General features: G+C 43.1%; 1 protein-coding gene and 1 pseudogene across 1 annotated transcript; both read left to right on the forward strand.

The window, feature by feature from the left end:
• The first annotated feature begins 65 nt into the window (after window positions 1-65).
• Window positions 66-14,868, forward strand: SEC61A1 (SEC61 translocon subunit alpha 1). The gene is made up of 12 exons (XM_090285912.1): window positions 66-224; window positions 471-538; window positions 3,196-3,261; window positions 3,354-3,432; window positions 4,335-4,466; window positions 7,722-7,831; window positions 8,123-8,276; window positions 11,346-11,506; window positions 12,751-12,948; window positions 13,215-13,406; window positions 13,765-13,841; window positions 14,484-14,868. The coding sequence occupies exons 1-12, from the start codon at window positions 218-220 to the stop codon at window positions 14,668-14,670; spliced, it is 1,431 nt and encodes a 476-aa protein (XP_090142038.1). The 5' UTR covers window positions 66-217; the 3' UTR covers window positions 14,671-14,868.
• LOC150003007 (chromobox protein homolog 1 pseudogene) lies at window positions 4,504-6,338 on the forward strand (annotated as a pseudogene).
• Window positions 14,869-20,518: the final 5,650 nt, after the last annotated feature.

The following is a 20,518-nucleotide window of genomic DNA, read 5'->3' on the forward strand; positions in this document are numbered from 1 at the left end:
CCGTTGGGCCCAGCCTTCAGCGCGTGGCAGGAAGCGGAAGCGGCCTACCGCTTGCACTAGTCCGGCTTCCGCCCCACCCCGCTCACCCCGGTGCTCTCCCTGACGTGTCTTTTGGCGGAGGTGCTAAGCCCGTTTGCAAGCTGGGCCGAGGCCAGTGTCACCTCACGCGGAGTGGAGTGGAGCCGAAGCAGGACCTGGAGCCCGAGCAGCCACCACCATGGCGAGTGAGTCCGTAGGGGCAGAGCCAGGTCCGTGGGGGTGGATCACACCCCCCCTTCCCCCATCGGTCCGGGCAGTTGCCCTCTCGCCAGGCCTGCCGGGGTCCCAGGCCCCCCTTGGGACTCCCAGGAGTTCCAGTACTTGGCCTGCCCTCCTGTCCCCTGCCCCAGCACAACCTGGGCAGAAGGCTTGTCCGGGTAGCGCGAAAGGTTCTCCGGGCCCTAATTCTTCTTTTGTCTTTCCCATCAAAGTCAAATTTCTGGAAGTTATCAAGCCCTTCTGTGTCATCCTGCCGGAAATTCAAAAGCCAGAACGAAAGGTGAGTTCCCCAGATCGCCGTCAAAGGAGGTTTTGTGAAACTCTGGGCTGTTGAACTTTACAGTACAATTAAAAATGGCTTCGACTCGCCAATGGAAACTCTCCCTTCTCTTTCCTCCAGACTGTAGTTGTGTGTAGTCCTGATCTTTGCCGAAATGGGACCTTATGGTGTGGTACTTTCCACCTAAATCATCTTTATTCGGAACATCTTTTGTGGATGTTACTCCAGTGAACAAAGCCTCGAGTTCGCCCTGTCCCAAAAATTGATCCTAGCAGTGCATAAGTAAGGCCTCAAAAGCCTCAGGATACTCAGTTGAGTTATCCTTCCGTCTTCACCTCCAACAGGAGCAGATCATGAGTTGCATTTTTCTAGCAGATGCTCTTTATAGCCAGCTGCTAAAGGGAGCTAAGAGTGTCACTTTATTCTGTACAAATTAGTTTCTACCCTTTATGTAGGCTGCCAAATTAGCTGAGAGGAAAGGCATTTTGTGAACCCTGCTTTTTATAGCAGGCACATTAAAACATGGAAAAATAGAAATGTAGACTTACACTGAATCTTTGTCACAGTTTCTGCTGCTATGTAGCTACAGGCCAAGATAGTGAGTGATGCCAAAGTAAGTAAAGCTATCAGACAATGAAGGAAAATTTCACTGGGTTCTTAAAGAATAGTAATGTATTTTGTTTTCACGTTCTTCTCAGGGTATTGTTCATGCATTCACATATATGCACTTGACATCAACAAGGATACTTGGGTTCTTGGAGCATCTTTTTTTTGTTCATAAAACTGTTTTGTATTGTATGAATGCCCCACATGTGTACTGCCTTTGATGGGCTAATATGCAAAGCTCTTCCCCCTGCCCTACCCTAGCATAGTAGAAAGGGCTCTGGAGGCAGGCAAGCCTGTACTCATCTTACTAGCCATGTGATATTGGCCTTGTAGCTTAAGTGTAATAGATAGAGCAGTGAAAATATGTGCAGGGTATAGCAGTGGCTTCAGAAGCGATTAACTCTGGAAGATGTGATGTTTGATGGTGGTTTTGAAAGATGAATAGAAATTTTCTTGAAATAAGGGAAAGGAATTCCAGGCATAAGGAATATATGATATGCAAAGGCAAGTGGGTTGGAGAGTGTTAGATATAATAGTTCAGTATTGATAGAACATAAAGGGTAGGTGGGACTCAGAGTGCGTAGAGGATTGTAGTGGTTTACAGCTTTTGCATTAAGAGGGTGAACTATGGGAGTGGGCTAGGAGGTAAGGATGGATTTAGGGGATCTTTAAAAAAAGAAGAGTTAGATAGGACTTGGATACAGCTTTTAATGTTTTGCTGTTGAATTTGGCTGCATCCAGGAGAGACCAGGTTATTAACAAATGAGGAATCTTATAAAACTTGTCCACTTTTTTTTTTCCCATAAAGAATTACTTCAGTACAAGCCTGTTATGTTAATGGTTAGCTTGAAGCTAATCCCTTAGTGTGATGTGATGACAGGTGGAAAGAAGAGCATTCTCAAGAGGAGGAAGAGTTCTGTGAATTCACTAAACTTCACATGGAGTATCTGAACATAGAATTAGCACCACCTTTGTATGGATATGTTATTGTAGCCTAAAGTGGTAGACAAGAGACTAGAACTTCTGACCAAAGAGCCAGGACTCTGGCTTGGTGCTTGCTTAGACCTCTCTTCCTCTCAAAAAGTATTTTAAGAACACAGTTTTGTTCACTTAATGCTATCACTCACAAGGCATTTCCACATAAAAATCCTTAGTCTGCATAATATTACTGTGATTTTTTTTTTAAGCCTTTTAAAGCTATTCTTGCAATGTACGCAGCAAGTACTAATAAAGATGCTGAGTTTTACAGGAAGAAGACCCAGAAGAATTCCCACTCTGCTGCTTAGTACCAGAGGGGATTTGGACAGGGTGTCTAAACTTTTCTAATAATTCTTATTAGTTATAGTCATCTGTAGAATGATTCAGAAGTGTAACGTGTCCTACTTACATACCTGAAGAGATGTGAAAAGTCTTAAATAGATGCTACTGTTAGTGAACAGGTTAAATTTGCAACTATCCCTGCCTTCCCACCTCATACTGTTTATTGTCTGTTATACATTGTTTTACCCTTAATTCATAGACAATATACTATGAATTAAACAATCACAAATTCCAAATTAGTTGACTTCAGAATAGGATTTCGTCAGTTACAAAACTCTTTTGAATGAACAATGATAGCTCATATGTTGTAAGGGCTTGTCTGGTTTAAGAATCCCTTTCTATCTCAACATTCTTTGATTTTGTATCTGCTCCTAAACTGTTAATGCTACTGGTTAAGAGGACATGCTTTGGACTCAAACTCACTTCATCTGTGGGATTTGGGACAAATTACTTGTCCTTTCTAAGACTCAGTTTTATCATTGTAAAATAAAAATAATGCTATGTGGTGCAAGGATCAAATGAGGTGATGCATATGAAGGTCTTTGCACATGTGCTTTGTACATAGAAATCCTGTAATGCATGTTCTTCTGTTTTGGTATTTATGCTTGGTATATGGTTTGAAGTGTTCAAGACTTTTCTGTTGAATAGGCAAAGTGGTCTGATCTGAGTCTATTTCTATTAATTTGCTTATGAAAATAACTTGTTACCTTAATCCATTCTCTTCTACATAGATTCAGTTTAAAGAGAAAGTGCTGTGGACTGCTATCACTCTCTTTATTTTCTTGGTATGCTGCCAGGTAAGCCCAGGTTTCCTGTTCTTGTGTTGAGGTGGGGGTCAGAGAGGACTGGAGACAGTGTGCTTATTCCTTTTCTCTCTGCTTTATTCCAGATCCCCCTGTTTGGTATCATGTCTTCAGATTCTGCTGACCCTTTCTATTGGATAAGAGTGATTCTAGCCTCTAATAGAGGTAAAACTCTGGCTCTCTGCACCTGGGCTTGACTAACCTCCTTTAGTAAAATTACAGGCTTTGGCTTTATGTGGCGTTCAAAAAGTGTTTGGGAAGAAGTTAGTGTACTGTGCTGATTAGCCTTAGTAAATGCCAAATTCAGCACCAAATTGTACTCCATTCACACATCAGAATTATATGTGAATGCAGTACAAAACTTGAAATAGCAGGATTAAATCTGTGTCGTAGAGAATAGAAAAAGGAAAACTAGAATGCTTTTTAAACAATGAAATAATGATATTTCTACCTGTCTTACTTGTGCTTTGATAACCTTTAAAATATGTAGTTTATCAGCTGCATCTTTTCATATCTCTAGGTTACATATATGTGTCAAAAAATATGTAACAGTGTTTTATATACTCTAATTACTTAGTGGGAAGAATTTTGATTAACTTATGTTTTAAATATAGTTCAAATTAAATTTCAAATCAATTGAAAGTATGTTAGCATAATGGAAGTAGTTTATTCACACCTAGATACAATTATACAGGCTTCTTTTTCAAACTGGAAATTATTTGAATGTTAGCCTTTTTATTAACTGATGAAGAGACAAACCTTTCTTATCTCTGTAAAACCAGAATGAATCTGTTTATGGTGAATTTAAATGCAGCTATCTGTTTAAAAGCCATGTGACTTCCAAAACAGAATTAAGATGTAGCCTGGCAGACTGAACAGAGTAAATTGAATTATACTGTGATCATTGATATTTCGGGGGTTAGTCTCTAAATTAAATGCTGCTAGCAAACTGAAGCACAGTGGATTTGTATAAGATATATACAGTCAGATTTTGCTCATTCATTTTCTTAATAATGTGCTGCTTTTTCAAGCTAATATGGACTGTGTTTTGCCTCCCTTGTCTTCAGGCACATTGATGGAGCTGGGTATCTCTCCCATTGTGACCTCTGGCCTCATCATGCAGCTCTTGGCTGGAGCCAAAATAATTGAAGTTGGTGACACCCCAAAAGACCGAGCCCTCTTCAATGGAGCCCAAAAGTGTAAATGAGATTTTGAATGATGTTTGAATTTCTGTAGTTGAAAATTTGAATTTGCTGTAAAATTTGGGGCATCAGATCAGTTTTTTCATTGTACAGTGTAACTTCCTTGGCCCACCAATCCTTTAGGTACTCCATGGCCTGTGTTAGCAAGAAAGCACTTCTCAGTGTGAGGACCCTTGGCCAGAGCCTCTGGTGTACCACTTTGGTGAGGGGCTTGACTGTCATCACCTGACATGTTGCTTTTCTGGGTGCCATCTTCCATCCTGCCCAGCACAACATGCCAGTAGCATGGCAGCAGTTCCTCTCATACTCTTGGGCACTGCTCTGAGCAGCCTCCCCCTTTATACCAAAAAACTGGTGGGCACTATGGGGAAAACAAAACAAAAGAAGAAGATAGTGGAGAAGGTGCTAAAAGAGGAGAGAGGAATATATGGTGGAAAAAGTTCCCAACCGTGGAGTGGTAAAGAGCGAAGTGGAGTAACTCCTAAAGTAGAATGTTCTCAGATGAGAACAATACATGGGACCCAGAAGAGAGCTGGGATTATCCTGACCTCATTGCTGAGTTTCTAGTCACAGAAAACATCACATAAGACAGATAAATGAGAGAGAAGTAAGTGCAAAGCTAGCTCTGATTCTGAAGATAGGGAGAGGAAAGCAAACCAAAGAAGAAGAAAGAAGAGTCAGAACAGCCATGAGACTTTGCCTGGGATTTGGAGCTGGAATAGATTATTGGAGCTACAGAATCCAGGGGAGAACTCATGTTCCTGATGAAATGAAAAAATTTTGATGAGGCTGACCTGGTCCCTGCCAAGGAAGCTAGTATTAGATGCCATGTTTTCATATCCTGTGAGGAAAGGCTGACGTGGCATTTCTAGCCCACAGAAGATTATGACAAAAAAAATGATGACAAGGATTAACTCTTCTGGTACCAGCCCCTATGTCATTTGACTGTGGGTTCAAGTGGAAAGGGGAAGGAGTTCTACTTGTCTTGACACCATAGAGGTGGCTTGAGAAGATGGCCTTTGAAGAACCAGTCTAGTTTCTGTGCCCTACAACAGGCCAGGTGCTTTAAAGCTGTTCTATGTAGTATAGCTTGCATCCCAATGGAGGGGAAGGAGAATAAGTGTTTCAAGCAACCCATTCTTACACTTTGCTGAGAAAGGCAAAGGGCCTTCTATGGGTGTTGGGGGGAGCAAAAAGATACTATAAAGTTCTAAAGAGCACCTCCACAACAACAGCCTTCTTCCCAAAAGTATTAACTGCATTTTAACATAGCATGGATGTACAATAGTTTTTGGTTCTTACTGATGTATTATGTGGGGGCGGAAAGGGAGATGGGTAGGATTGTTTTTGTTATAATTTGGCGCCTGGTTGGGGAAATGGTGAAACAATAGAAAGAACGAACAACTAATATTCTGGTTCTATGCCCAGAATATTTCATCTTTACAACAAATTTTATTGGCAACCTAAATGAGGATGGTGAGAGACCGTTTAAAAGTTGTGGATGCCTGAAACTTAGAAGCCAAGGTGTTCCTTGCCTGAGCTTAATGCTGTTCTCAGGAAAGAACTAAGCCAGCTGATAAGTTACCAGAGCTGGCTGGTTGAGAAGGGAAAATCTTTTATTAGAGCATTTACATAGGTAGATTATTCTGTTTTAGAGGTGCTAATTCTTGAAATTGACAAGAAGACTCTTTTTGAATTACAAAGTTATGAATATTAGAGAGATAGAACTTTTGGAAGAGCCATGTACAGGCACTTGAATGTGCTGGACAAGGCAGGGGGAATATGTCCCTTGCCCCAAAGGCTGCATGGCTGAGTGGAAGAAGTAGGGCTTGTAAGTCTCCCTCCACCAGCCCATGTCCTTACCACTTAGGAGGCGATGTGTACTTCAGAGCTGTGGTAAGACTTCAATGGAATAATATTTGCAAAACATCTCTCAGTGACTGGTACATAATAGGTATTGGGCAGGTATTGTTTTTCTTCTGGGAATTTAAAAACTTCAACTTAGGGAACAGGTGATCCTCTCAACCCAGCCCTTCTGTTTATTAGCTTTGTGACTTTGTACAAAGCTAGATGAAAGCTCTTACATCTCAGTTTCTTCATCTGTAAAAACGGGAATAATAATACTTGCCTCATAGCAAATACATGTGACTAGTAACAACAGGAGTCATCAAAATGATCCATGTTCAGCCTCTGAATGAACTGAAGTATATTAATTAGGAAGTGATTTAGAGTTTTCTACCCAGGCATATTTTCTTCCCCACAAGCATGTGGAAGAAATCTATTTAACACAGTAGGTTAAATAACTGAGGGGGAAAAAAAAAATGAATCTAATTTAAACTTGTCAGTTTCAGACACAGATCAGGATTTTAAAATATATGCGTGAATTATTTTTCAAAAACACAAATTGTCTTATTTTTTCTTTGGTCTTGACAATTTTCTAAATTTCTTCTACTTTGAGAATTCAGTGTCATTGAGCAATTTTTAAAAAATCAGATAGGGACTACATTTCATAGGCACTCTGGGGTACAATTTTATTTTACTAATCAGGTTTAATAACCAGAAAAACTGAACTTGAAGTCCAAAGTCATACTTAGACATTCACCTAGTATTGTGGAACAGTAAAAATGTGTCTCTTCCATTGTGCCTAACAATGAAGTATCGAATATAATGATATAAAAAACGAAAACAGTCTACAAAAAGGCCTAGAACTCTGTGGCACAAGAAATGGAACAAGATGACTACATTGATGGCATCATGAGGTTTTCTTCTTGAAAAAAAAAAAAAGAAATGACAGGAACTGGGAAGGGATCCCTTTATTTCAGAGTTAAACATTTATGTTCTGGACTCAGCCTGTAGAGGTGTCCCAAGCATGTAGTTCAGCTCAGGAGCTCTCTAAAACCTAAGCAACTTGATCTGAGTTTGGATGCTGTCTTCAATAGATTTTGCTCCCTGATTTGTCTTCCATAAAAACCAGATTTGTCATATTCCAATTCTTTTCCTCTTCCCATCACTGAAAGGAGAATTGCATTTAGGAGGTGAAATTAAGGAACTCACCTTCTGTTAACAGGTGAGTTATCGTATACTTCGATGATATGACTATTGAGTGTTTCTTGGACCAAACTCCTTGGAGACAGTATTAGTATTCTTCATTTTTGTTCTTGGTGCCTTGCACAGAGTTGGTGTTCAATAACTGTTTCCTTCATGACTGTGTAATGTTCAGCTTTAAGAATATACTTTTCTTTTGATTTCTAGTATTTGGCATGATCATTACCATTGGCCAATCTATTGTGTATGTGATGACGGGAATGTATGGGGACCCTTCTGAAATGGGTGCTGGAATCTGCTTGTTAATCACCATTCAGGTAATTGTTATGCTAACATTTCCCCTTTTGAGTACCTCCTCATACTTACTTAGACTTTCCAAATAACAAATCTAAACCATGAATAAAAGAAACGTTTACTTAGAAGGAGCCAAAGCACCTGTGTTGGCCCTTCTAAAGTCATCAGAAGAAGGCTTTGCTGTCTGTTGTCTACTCAGCCTTTAGCATTTATATCAGAGAAGCCTCTTACTAAGGAACGAAAGAGTCATGTCTGTGGGGAGAAGGAATGAAGTCAACCTCAGTTTTTTTACTTTTATTTTAAAATTTTTACAGCTCTTTGTTGCTGGGTTAATCGTCCTACTTTTGGATGAACTTCTGCAAAAAGGATATGGCCTGGGCTCTGGTATCTCCCTCTTTATTGCCACTAACATCTGTGAGACCATCGTGTGGAAAGCGTTCAGCCCCACTACTGTCAACACGGGCCGAGGTAAGAGTGCTGGGCTTTCCTAGGGACAGGAGTCTGTAAAAAGTACCTACATGTGCAAAGCAGAAGATGAAAGTTCCCTTGTTCCAAGGAAAAATTACCTCCATTCTAGGCATATTACTTCTGATTTTTCTGTGAGCATCTGCAAAATATTCTTAAACACAGACAGGCTTCTCATAATGATACATAACTTATATATTCCACGTTGGAGTAGTTCACAGACATTTGCCATGCCAGAAAGAATACAGAATCCTGCCTCATTTTTCCTAGTACATTGTGGACTTCATGGCAAGGATGAAACAGCATTTATTTAACTAGTCTTCTGATGGACATGTAGGTCATTTCTGGTTTCGGTTGTTACTATAAAAGAAATAGCGAACAGCCTCATACGTTCATGTTTATATATTTTGGCCATTGCTCTCAGTGAATACATTTTGAAAAATGAAATCACTGAACCACCATACTTCGTCATGCAAGGAGCAACTTTGAAAGACACCTGAACTTGGAGTTCACCTCCACCTGTTCCTATTAGTAGTGCATAAATGGCTTTGGGCAAATCCCTCTACTGCTGAGCCTTGTTTGCCAGGATGAAATGAGAAATAACATGAAGTGACATGATGTCTGGCCCATAGTAGATACCTATAAAATGTTAGTATTCTATGCTGTACCCACAAAGAGTGCCAGGGACATCTTGTTTCAGAGGATGTTTTTAATAATTTCTAAACATACAGAGGAAGGCAGTCAGCATTTTTCATCATTAAGTATGTTATTTGCTTGTAAGAATCCTTTGAGAAATAAATATTCATGCACATTTGAGTGTTTTCTTTTACTTGAATGCAGGAGACAGAGTCCTTGGCTCCAGAGACCACATAATCTCAGTAAGACTGAAACTAGGTCCCTGGGGACATGAAGGCCACAAGTGCCTAACAGATTACAAAGAAAGGAAGGTAGCTTGAGGTAAGGAATGTCAAGAGAAGAGTGGGCAAGATGAGATTTAATTTCTCCTTGGGCACTTCTTAGAACTGTAGGAAATCCTAGGCAAGTGGGGAGACTGGGGAGCAGAAAGCAGGGCTTTCAGGAATAGGTGTGAAAGGCAGGTGGATAAAGGGTAGAAATTCTGGTGTATAACAAGGTCATACTATAACTGGCCGGGGGGACATCCTGAGTTAGGATAAAGTGATGCTGGAATGGAGCCAAGCAGCCACTTCTGTTCAGGAACAGGCCAGTGAGGCACAGAAACTGGAGTCTAGATGGAAGGATTCATCCCAGATTGGAGTGGAAATCAGAGAATGCAGTGTCCTGATGTCAGCTGGCAATGTTTGAGAACTGGCTGGAGAAAAGGTGCCACTAGGAAAGGTGATTATACAGCCATGTGAAGTAAAACTAACACTTAGAAGCTCTGTGTTGTTGCCAGAGATTTTGCAGGTAGTGAATTTGAAGAAATAATTTTAAAAATTAGAACTAGAACCTAAACCTGGCATTGCCTTTCATTCAACAAATACTTATCAGGTGCCTGTTAAGGGCCAGGCACTGTTCTAGGCACTGGGAATACAAAGTGAGTAAACCATGTGTTATGTGAATGTCAGGTGTTACAGGTACCAAGGAGAATAGGGTAGAAGAAGAAGATGGGAATGCCAAAAGTGTTGTCACAGACTTAGTCTGAGTAATTGAACTCCTGAAGAGGGAAGGGTGCTCTATGAGTAGGGGAAGAATGTCTCACCTGGGGGGAGCCAGCAGGTACACGTCCCTGGAGTAGGAATGTACCTGGAGTGTTCAGGGTCAATGTACGTGGCTGCAACAGAATGGTCAAAGGAGAGAGAAGCCAGCTGAGATCATGGAGGTACTAGGGGAGTGTTGAGAGCTGGCAGAGCGTGAACAAGTTCCTCTTCCTTTCCGGGCAACCTGGGTGTCATCCTCTATGAAATAAGACTTTGTCCTGGCCCGGCTTTAAGGTCCCTTAATTCTGCCCATTGGTTATAAACAGGCCAGTGCTGTCACCTGACCAAAGGAAGAGAGGATGGGAATTGAGGAAGTTCTGGTAATTAGGATAGAGTGCTTCCACAGAAGCCCCATCCTTTCAAAAGAGATCAGCAGCAATGCCGGTATTTCCAAAGGGTCCAGGAACAGCCAGGGGGAAAAGCAGCAGGTAGTTCGACCATCATGTGTTAGAAACTTGAGGAAAGTGCCCTCACAGGGCCGTACACAGGTGCACTTTATGATACTGATACCAGGACCGCCCACCTGCCCACAAGACACAGCTCTGGACATGGCACGAGGTCAGACTTCTGTTGTGGACTAGTTATGCTGTCCTAGAAGGGCATGAAGTAATCCAGGGCTTCAGTTTCTTCCTTTAGCTGTGATTTTTTTTATATACATATTTTTTTGAACTTCAGTAAATTTCTTGAAAATTGGTAAAACTTCTAGGCCTTAGTAATGCCGTGCGATCCCAGCTTCCTCTCACTTGTCCTCTGCTACTTAATCCTCAGGTCTGGCACCCATTCTTGCTCTTTATTCCTTCAGTCCCTTGGTAAACTGCTCTGCTTCCTGGCTGTGTTCAGCATGGTTTTATATGGGTGTGTACTCTGACTGGATCAGGCCTTGTGGTGGGCATGCATGTTATCCTTTCCACTTGACCTTCAATGTGAGGAGTAGAGAAGTCAAGTCCTATGTTGTCAGAGGCAGCCTGCACATCAGAGCTGCGGATGCTCTACTGCTTGGGGGTTTTCCAGGGAAATAAATGGAGCAGCTCTGAGTCTGCTCTTCAGTGTAGGACCCCTTCAGTTGGAGTTCAGCAGATCCTGTTTTTATGATTTTATAACTGATGATCTTTCCACACATCTGGTGGCCATTGACATACATGCCAACAAAATGAGATAACTAGGAAAGGTAGAACCTGTTTCTGCAGGTTGAAGTCTCTACAGAAGGAATAGAAATGAGAGACGAGAAAACACCACTGTACCCCTGTGCTTATTGGAATAGACACTGTGAATCTTAAAAATTCTACTTTTCTCTCTTTTGGCCACTAAGAAGCTGTTTTCTCTTTACCATGTGTGTCCCCTCCTTCACCGACAGGGATGGAATTTGAAGGTGCCATCATTGCACTGTTTCATCTGCTGGCCACACGCACTGACAAGGTCCGAGCCCTTCGGGAAGCTTTCTACCGCCAGAACCTTCCCAACCTCATGAACCTGATTGCCACCATCTTTGTCTTTGCAGTGGTCATCTATTTCCAGGTGCGTCCAGACACATCACAGGGAGCTCTGGTGGTCAGCTTCTAAGTTTTGGAATGCCTGTGTACGCCCCTACCCACACCCCAGGGATGGTGTACATCATCATATAGTATTGAGGTGGTGGGATGGCATTTGAAAGGAGCAAGTTTCCATGGGAGCTGGCTATGTGTTCACTGAGTTATGGGGACCTGCCCGAACAAAACAATACTGAGGCAGATATAACAGCTCCTTTGGGTGGGGCCTAGTAGCAGATAAAGAAGATTCATCTTTTAAGTTCTTTGTTCAAGAGAAGTGAAGAACTTCAAGATCTAAAGCCTCATCACCATCTTACCCAAAGTTTATAGGGTAGCGTCATCTTGGAAAAGGCTCTTCCTTGTGAGAGCTCTTACCTTTCAAATTATTAGTCTGTGTCACTTGCTTCTGAGTAAGAAACCTGAGCTGTCAGTTGCTTTTCTTTAGTTGGATTAGTCTTTGTATTTTTTCATCAGCCACTTTGTATTCTGATATTTATTTAAAAAGAAGGGATAGCAGTGAAGAAGATAGTTTATTGCTAATGGAAAGATACTGTATTTATAGCAGCCAAGTGCTTTTTCTGAGGACCAGGCAGATCTGTTTCTTATAGCTGAGGCTTTTAGTCAGATTCCTAATTAATAAGCTTTAGTGCCACCATAAGCATGGTGGGTATTGTAGTTAGATCAGTAAAATTTTTATCTTAAATTCTCTATATTCTGAGTCCTGTTCTAGGCACCAGGAGTTTGTAAAAATAAAAGAAGACCTTTCTATTCTCCAAGGATTTCAGAGGGAGAGACTATATTCATAGAAAAGCTTTTCTGTTTATGATTTAAAACATCAGAAATGGCTGTTCTGGGGTGTTTGGTGGAGGCCATGGTAACATTATCTTGGGGTCACTGTAAAAGTATAAGAGAGGTAACCACTAAAGAGAACCACTGTTAGAACTTACTTGGGCATGTGTCCTTTGGGCTCTTGTATATTCCACATTGATGCAGGTTTCATGTGGAATTTGTTTGACAGAAATGGAGTTATTTCACTGTGTTGGGCTTTGGTGCATTTTTTAGCCTATCTTTCTGGGAACCCCCTGTTAAAGTGACTTTGAGGTGCAGTGGTGGGTCAGGAAGGGTCATAAAAGCCCTGGAATCACTGTAGGCCTGGCTATTCCCAGCTGGGCCGTGTCTACGCAGACAGTGGAATGAGGTACTAAGGGCACCCTGCTCTATTTGGCTTCTCAGGGCTTCCGAGTGGACCTGCCTATCAAGTCGGCTCGTTACCGAGGCCAGTACAACACCTACCCTATTAAGCTCTTCTACACTTCCAACATCCCCATCATCCTGCAGTCAGCCCTGGTGTCCAACCTGTACGTCATCTCCCAAATGTTGTCAGCCCGCTTCAGTGGCAACCTGCTGGTCAGCCTGCTGGGCACCTGGTCTGTAAGTATGGCTGCTTGAAGAAAGCAGTTTTAATCTGTGGCTGGTTGTAGTAGTGTGCATCCATGTATCTTGCTCGTGTCCAAACGTTTTACTTTGTAATCATGCCTTTTACAAATTCAGCACATTAAATTTTCTTTTCAGTAAGAAAACTGCACTGTGGACATTGAGAAAAATTGTATTCCTTTTCATCTGTTCAGAACTACTTTTGTCTTTATGCTAAGGCATAATAAAACAGCACTCACAGGCTTTCTGTGTATTCTTTCCAGGATACATCTTCTGGGGGTCCAGCACGTGCTTATCCAGTTGGTGGCCTTTGCTATTACCTGTCCCCTCCAGAATCTTTTGGCTCTGTGTTAGAAGATCCTGTCCATGCCATTGTGTACATAGTGTTCATGCTGGGTTCATGTGCCTTCTTCTCTAAAACATGGATAGAGGTCTCAGGCTCCTCTGCCAAAGATGTAAGTATAAGTTACAGTTTAATTAAACCAGGAAACAGTAGCTCTCACCTTATCATATCTTCCTAAAAAAGTTGTCTGTGAACACACACAGCCACTTCCTCTTCATGAGGCCAAAGTATTTGTGGCCGTAGATGGAGTCTAACAGTAATTAGTGTTTGCCTGGGGAGCTGGAGCCAGACTAAAACTAGACTTTGTCATATGACTTATTTGCAGCAGTTTTTAAATTATATATATATATATATATATTGTTAGTATCCTGAAGAAACCTGTGAGTGTTTAGTACCACCAAGAAATATCTACCTGGCTTTCAATTCCCAACTTACAATTAAACATTGTCTTCTCCTCTGGCGTAACTCAGGTTGCAAAGCAGCTGAAGGAGCAGCAGATGGTGATGAGGGGCCACCGAGAGACTTCCATGGTCCATGAACTCAACCGGTGAGTGCTGGCCCTGGGTCCCACTGGTTTTCTTGTATTTGTGATTTTTGTACACTTCAAGCATCTTGATGGGGCTTAGGAATTTCTGGTTAATGAAATCTTACCCTTGGTTACAGGAGAGAAAAGGGCCACAAGAAGATCAGCACTGTAAATTTCAGATTGTTTTTCCTGTCACTAGCGGGGCAGTGAGCAGTTTTGTTCATTTTCCTCAGGAGAATCCTCTGAAGCCTCTAGATTCAGGAGAAATAAAATGCAAGCCACGTAATGAAATCTTAAATTTTCTAGTACTCACATTAAAAAAATAATAATGTAATTAATGTAATCATGAGCTATTTTATGTTCCTGTCTTCAAAATCTTGTGTGGCATCTTTAATATCTCATCTTGGACTAATCACATTTTACCAGTCACATGCGGCTTGTATGGCCACTTACTGGACAGCAGGCCTAGTCTAGACCATTAAGATGTGTGAGCAGGTAGAATTATAAGGAAATAGTGGAGTGACCTCTATAGGAGTTAGGTTCCTAAATCAGGTAAGTATGTCAGACTGCCTGGCCCTACAGGCAGATGGCCTGAGTCAGGGGTGGGCCATGCTGGAGGTGTCTGCATGGTGGCACCTTGCTGACCAATCTCCTGCTCCACAGGTACATCCCCACTGCTGCTGCCTTCGGAGGGCTGTGTATTGGGGCTCTCTCCGTCCTGGCTGACTTCCTGGGTGCCATCGGGTCTGGAACTGGAATCCTGCTTGCAGTCACAATCATCTACCAGTACTTTGAAATCTTTGTGAAGGAGCAGAGCGAGGTCGGCAGCATGGGGGCCCTTCTATTCTGAGCCATGTCTCCCCTGGACCAGGAAGAGCCATGCTCTGGAATTGCCAAGGAAGAGGGAACAATGAATCCATCATTGGGTGCTGCTGTGGCATGTGGACTTTCTTATTTTTTTTTTAAATTTCATATTCTTTCATTCCACTTTGTAAAGTGTTAGAAATTTCCAATTTGAAATTTTGCTTTTTATTCTGGCATTGGCAAACTAACTGTAGAAGTGAAGTCTTATTCGGCTGATGGCCAGAGGTTGGGAGGACAAGTGACTGTCCTCATGTGTCCATGTAACCTTTGTTTTAACCTTTGCACCTTCTCAGTGCCGTAGGTGGCTGCAGTGATCCCACCTGTTCCCCTCCAAGGGAATGTCTTACTGTTTAGAAGCACAAATATTGAAAGGACTAGATTTCATTGTGGTAGCAGGGTGTGCGGCTGGGAGTAGACATGTGTTTTCTGGTAGATGTAGGTGACTCACTAGCATGTCCCCTCATGGTCAAGGGTAGGAACATCTGCTTAAAACTTGTTCTCTGAAAGACACAGCTGTCTTCCCTTTTTAAAGTAGTTTGTTAGGACACAGCTACTTTTAAAAAAGGATGAATTTCCTGGCAGGCACTCTTGGGCTCTCTGCTCCTTTTTCTGCTGGTGAGGTTGAGATCTATAAAAGCTAGGCAAATGTGTGGAAGACCCTAAAGTGATGTCTGTCCAGTTCTTCAGGTTGTCACTGGACTTGGTTGCCCATGGTTCCTTTACTCCCCACTCAGCACTAGCAGAGGGAGGTGCCATGACAGGTGCTCAGACATGAAAAGACAATGACTTGGCGTTTTATAGGCCACCACTACCCTCTAGATTGAAAACTTCCCACTTGTATTTTCAGAACAGATAGCAGAGTGACCTCTATAAGAGTTATTTTTATTGTGCTTAGGACCAAATGCAAGTAAGTTAAATGACAAGACCTACCGATCTCCTCTCAACTTCCCCAGAAGAGAAGCATGCAGGCCCTAGAGCTGTGATGCAGTCAGGGTCAGAGAGCTTGTGTTCTTCGTAAATTGCTCTGATGTTTGATATAAAAAGACTCACAATTACATGTAAAATAAGTTCTGTTCGAAATAACAGGTGATCTAGATCTTAGGAGTTGGAACCTTTTCTAAAGCCTTTAGGGAGTTCCCTCTCAGGGAATAGGCACCTGGTAGTGCTTGGCAGCAGGGACAACAGAGTTAAGCACTGCAAGCCTGAGGGATTCTTGCCAGAGGATGCCTCAGTTCTAAGAAGGAAGCACCATGGGTAAGTGCAGCTCTGTGGAGAGGGCACACAGTGGTTTCCAAAGCACAGAGACATAGTCCTAATTCAGAAGAAGTGGCATGCTTGACACCTAACTTGCTTAAACCACCTTGCAAGTCAGCCACAGAACCAGGATGGGCCTGCCTGGTTTGTCCACCCCCAGTCCAGGGTGTACAACCGTATCACACGTGGCCTTGTCAGACCCAGTCCTGAGCCAAGACCTGATGCCTCCCCTGTACTTGGTTTGCTCAGCTCCACCCATGGGAATGCTGCAGCCTCTGGCAGGCAGGGCAGCAGTCCCCAGGTTCATAGGCTGTGGTCTGGAGAGTCCTGGGTTTCATTGGGAGCCCCACAGCCCTGCCTGCAATCTGTAATCAGTGGGGCCCTATGAGGCTCAGGCTCATGCTCTGGAGTTAAAAGACCACAGTGGGTGGGGGCTGACTCCAGCTTCCAGGGACTGTCACTGTGGACGCCAAAATGGCATAACTGAGATAAAGTAAAAACGTAGCAAATAAAGCCAACTTTTTACAAGCCATTTACTCATGTTCTTTTGGTTTTTAATTCCCATTTATTCCCAAGAAGGCCAATAAGAGAAGACACTTAGGCTTGGTTGGGTCCTGATTTTGTACAGGATGCCCAAGGTCTCCCTGGGTGCAAGTTCCTCCTGAGAAAGACATTTTGCCTGGAAAACTTCCTTCTGGTGGTAGTGTCAACCACATGCTCAGGTTTTTGGTAATTTGAGATGCAAGTGACTGAGCAGAAGCCCTGGTACTGGGCTGGTGTGCAGGCTGCTTGAACCCCTCCTAGGACCTTGGGAGTGGACTGTGTGTCCTGTGAGGTGCAGAATTTTCCCAGCAGAAGCCTATGGCCCCACACCTCTCAGCCCCTTTTAAGTCCAGGCTGAGGGATGCTATTACCCTTGGCTGTGACAAGAGGCATTAGTATACTTCTGGTCACTGATCATGAGGCTGGCCTTGGCAGACGTGAAGGTAAGCCAGGAAAGACTCCACTCCATCCTAGACCACAGCATCATCTGGATAGCAGTGGCAGGCATGACGGCTGCTTCCCTAGAATGTGCCATGCAGGAAAGTCTTCCAACAGTTTTTACTCAAAGCCAAATGAAAGACTATGTTTCCAGGGTAAAGTGAGAAAACAAAATCCCACTCACCCAGTCTTCAAAGCTGACATGCTTGTCTGGGATGAAGCCTCACCCCAACCCCTCCACCATGACTCCCTACCTAGTGTTTCCTCAGTGACCCATGATGGAAGTAGAGGTGGGAACCTAGTTAAGGAGGAAGATCCTGCCCACCTATCATCATGGCTTACTGGGATAGTGATGGCCATGGCAGAATGTCCCTCTGGGGCCACTTGAGGGACAGGTATTGAGGCGTGGCCCTACAGAAGCCACAGGTCAGCAATGTGCTATGAGACTGCACTAGGAGATGTGCAGCCAATCTGCCCTGTGCTCTCTCTATTCTTGTCGGCGAAAGGGGTGGGCTCAGAGATGCAGAGCAGGAGCCAGCAAGCAAGCACTGCAAAATGGAGAGACAGGCAGAGTGCTCTGTTTGGTCCTCCAGAAACTTCAGAAAACCTGCACCCAGGGAAGCACTTCACATTCTCTTGCTGTTTCTGTGACCTGCAGCCAGACCAGCCTCACCTGGGAGTTGAGCCAACGGAGCCCACATTTGAGCTGCCACATGTATGGTTTGGATGCCAGGCTCTGCCTTGGCTCACTGTGAGGCCAGGCTGGTCTCTGCGCCTCACTTTCCCACCAAAGCTCTGGAAATTGAGCAGTGCCTCCTGCTCGTAATGGGAGTAATACTTTTTCCTGTGGGGGAGAGGGAGACAGGCACTATGATCATCACCTACACATGATCTCATGGACCGCCACCAACACCCACTAGCTGCTAGAGGCCATGGGTTTTACAGGTACAGAATAGAGTATGGCCAAAAGTCACAGTCTCTTAGGAGCAGAGCCAGGACAAAATGTTCAATGTCCTTTTCCTACTCCAACATCCTGCTTGACTGCTGGGCCTGTCTGCAGGTACCTCCAATAGGGACCTAGTTGGGAAAGGAATGAGGGGCTCAGGGAAACATCACCCACTCCTAGGAGCCTCAGCATGCTGCCTGTGACTGGGTCCCCATGCCCTTCCCCACCCTGCTCCTGCTGAAAGCCCTAAATGGGTGCAGTTCACTGGGAAGTTCTTGGAAAGTTCATGTGCAGTGGGGAAGATGGTTGAGCCTCCCCCATCTGTGCCAAAGAGATCAGCCCAGGAAAGAGTATGGCTTTCTTGACATGAGGGCCAGGATTGGGGGGTGTATGTGACATCTGAGGGTCAGCAAAAGCCTCAGTGCAAAAAACTTCAACACCCACCATTGTCTGATTCTGGAGAGTCACAGTGGTGCCCCCTTAGAGGCAATGCACATCTCATTCCCTTGCCTCAAACCCTCTGAGACTCCCCAGCACTCTGCCCCAGGGCCTTTTGGCAGTACACTTCCACAATCACCCATCCTTTTCCATTCGACACAATACAGAGTCACTGGGGGTAAATGGGTCAGGAGCTGCTTCTGCTCTCACAGACCTTATGTCCCTGCAATAGGGGTTCTGCAGCATCCACCAAGTCTCTGGGCCTTTTCCCAGTTTCCCTCACTCCATCCTGCAAAGCGCAGCAGTGAGGCTAGAAATATAAATGTCCATTAGGAAGGAGCTGGCTGAATTAGAGGACCTCCCTCCTTTGGAAAGGAACTACTAGTAGGACATTTTTATATCCTGTGTTAGAAGAATGTCCAAGATGTGCTGTTGAGGAAAAATTTAAAAGGCAAGAAGGAAAACAGTGTATACTACTATTTGTATTTTAAAATGGGGGAGATAAAAAAAAAAATACACTGCATCAGGAAAAGATCTAGCAATTTCTCATAAAACAGCATATATTTACCTAAGAGAAATTGTAAAAGGTTCATTGCAGTCTATTCATAATAGTTGAGAAGTGGGAACAGAATGTGAATGGTTGATTAAGTGATGGTCACCCATACAATGGCCTTGTACCTAACAATCAAAAAGAACAAGATATACACCAGTATGTGTAAGTCTTGAGAGCATGAATCTCACTGTCCAAAATGGATTGAAAGAAATCACAACAGAGTACATACCATATGATTTCGTTTTTATGAAGTTCTAGAGCAGGCAAAGCTAATCTATGGTGAGAAAAACCAGAACACTGTCACCTCAGGTGCGGTGAAGTTTCGAAAGAGGCACAAAGGAACTTTCTGGGGTGACAGTTACATTCTTAAGAGGTTTGGGTTTCACTGGTCGAAAGTCATGAAATGGTACACTTAAGATTAGTGGATTTCACTGTGTATAAATTTAACCCTTAAAAAAAAAGGCCCTTGCATGTGCTTCCAGGCCTAGCACAGGCAACTATAAAACCCAGATTGCTTTGTAACGCCTAACAAATAGCCCCAGGCCAGTCACAGGCAGCATCTGACATTGATCTGTACCAGAGTTCATCCCAAGAGGCTTCAGAACTAATATACCAGGTGGCTGATTTCAGACCAAAACAAAGCACCACCCGGTTTTCTCCACAAGCCAACAACCCAAAGGGAGATCCCAATGGAACAAATCCCATGGCGTGGGGTCAGTTCCAGCACAGCTTGTAGGCTATGGTCCTGGCCAAGCCTCCTAGCCAGTCAGCCTAAGGGTCAATCCCACCCACTGATGTGACAACAGCAATCAAGACTCAACTACAACAGAAGGGCACACACAACCCATACAAGGGACACTCCTGAAGCACTTGGCTCAGGTAATCAGGTGTACTATGTGACAGGGTCCCACAGGACACCTACTACATACATAAGGCCACACTGCCAAGACTGGGAGACATAGCAGCTCTACCTAACATGGAAACAGAGAGAGAGCCAAAATGAAGAGACAAACATGCCCCAAATTAAAGAACAGAAGAATTCTCCAGAAAAAGAACTAAATGAAATAGAGGCAAGTAATCCACCAGATACAGAATTCAAAACACCAGTTACTAGGATGCTTGAGGAACTTAAGGGAAAAATAGATGATTGAGAACTGTAACAAAGAGATAGCATAAAAAAGGACATAGAAACCATATAAAAAAGAACCAGTCAGAAATGAAGAATACACTATCTGAAATGAAGGGTAGGTACACTAGAAGAAATCAAAATCAGATTAGATGAAGCAGAGGACTGAATCAATGATTTGGAAGACAAGGTAGAAGAGCAAATTAGAAAAGCCAAAAAAAAAAAGAATTTTAAAAAATAAGGATTTTTAAGGGACTTCCATGACATCAAGAGTAATAACATTCACATCATAGGGGTACGAGAAGGAGAAGAGAGCAAGGGATTGAGAACCTATTTGAAGAAATAATGCCAAAAAAAATTCCCTAACTGGGTGAAGGAAAAAGACAGAAATTCCAGAAAGGGCAGAGAGTCCCAAACAAAATGCACCCAAAAAGGCCCACATCAAGACACATCATAGTTAAAATAAAAAAGGTTAAAGACAGAATCTTAAAAGCCACAAGAGAAAGACAATTAGTTGCCTACAGGGAGTTCCCATA

The sequence above is a fragment of the Furipterus horrens genome, unplaced genomic scaffold, assembly GCF_987537825.1.
Source record: "Furipterus horrens unplaced genomic scaffold, mFurHor1.1.pri manual_scaffold_8, whole genome shotgun sequence".
NCBI lineage: Eukaryota > Metazoa > Chordata > Mammalia > Chiroptera > Furipteridae > Furipterus > Furipterus horrens.

Excerpts from the sequence above, each read along its gene's own strand:
- SEC61A1 (XM_090285912.1), top strand. Across the intron at positions 539-3,195 it reads TTCAAAAGCCAGAACGAAAG|ATTCAGTTTAAAGAGAAAGT; the intron begins GTGAGTTCCCCA and ends TCTTCTACATAG. Across the intron at positions 3,433-4,334 it reads GATTCTAGCCTCTAATAGAG|GCACATTGATGGAGCTGGGT; the intron begins GTAAAACTCTGG and ends CCTTGTCTTCAG.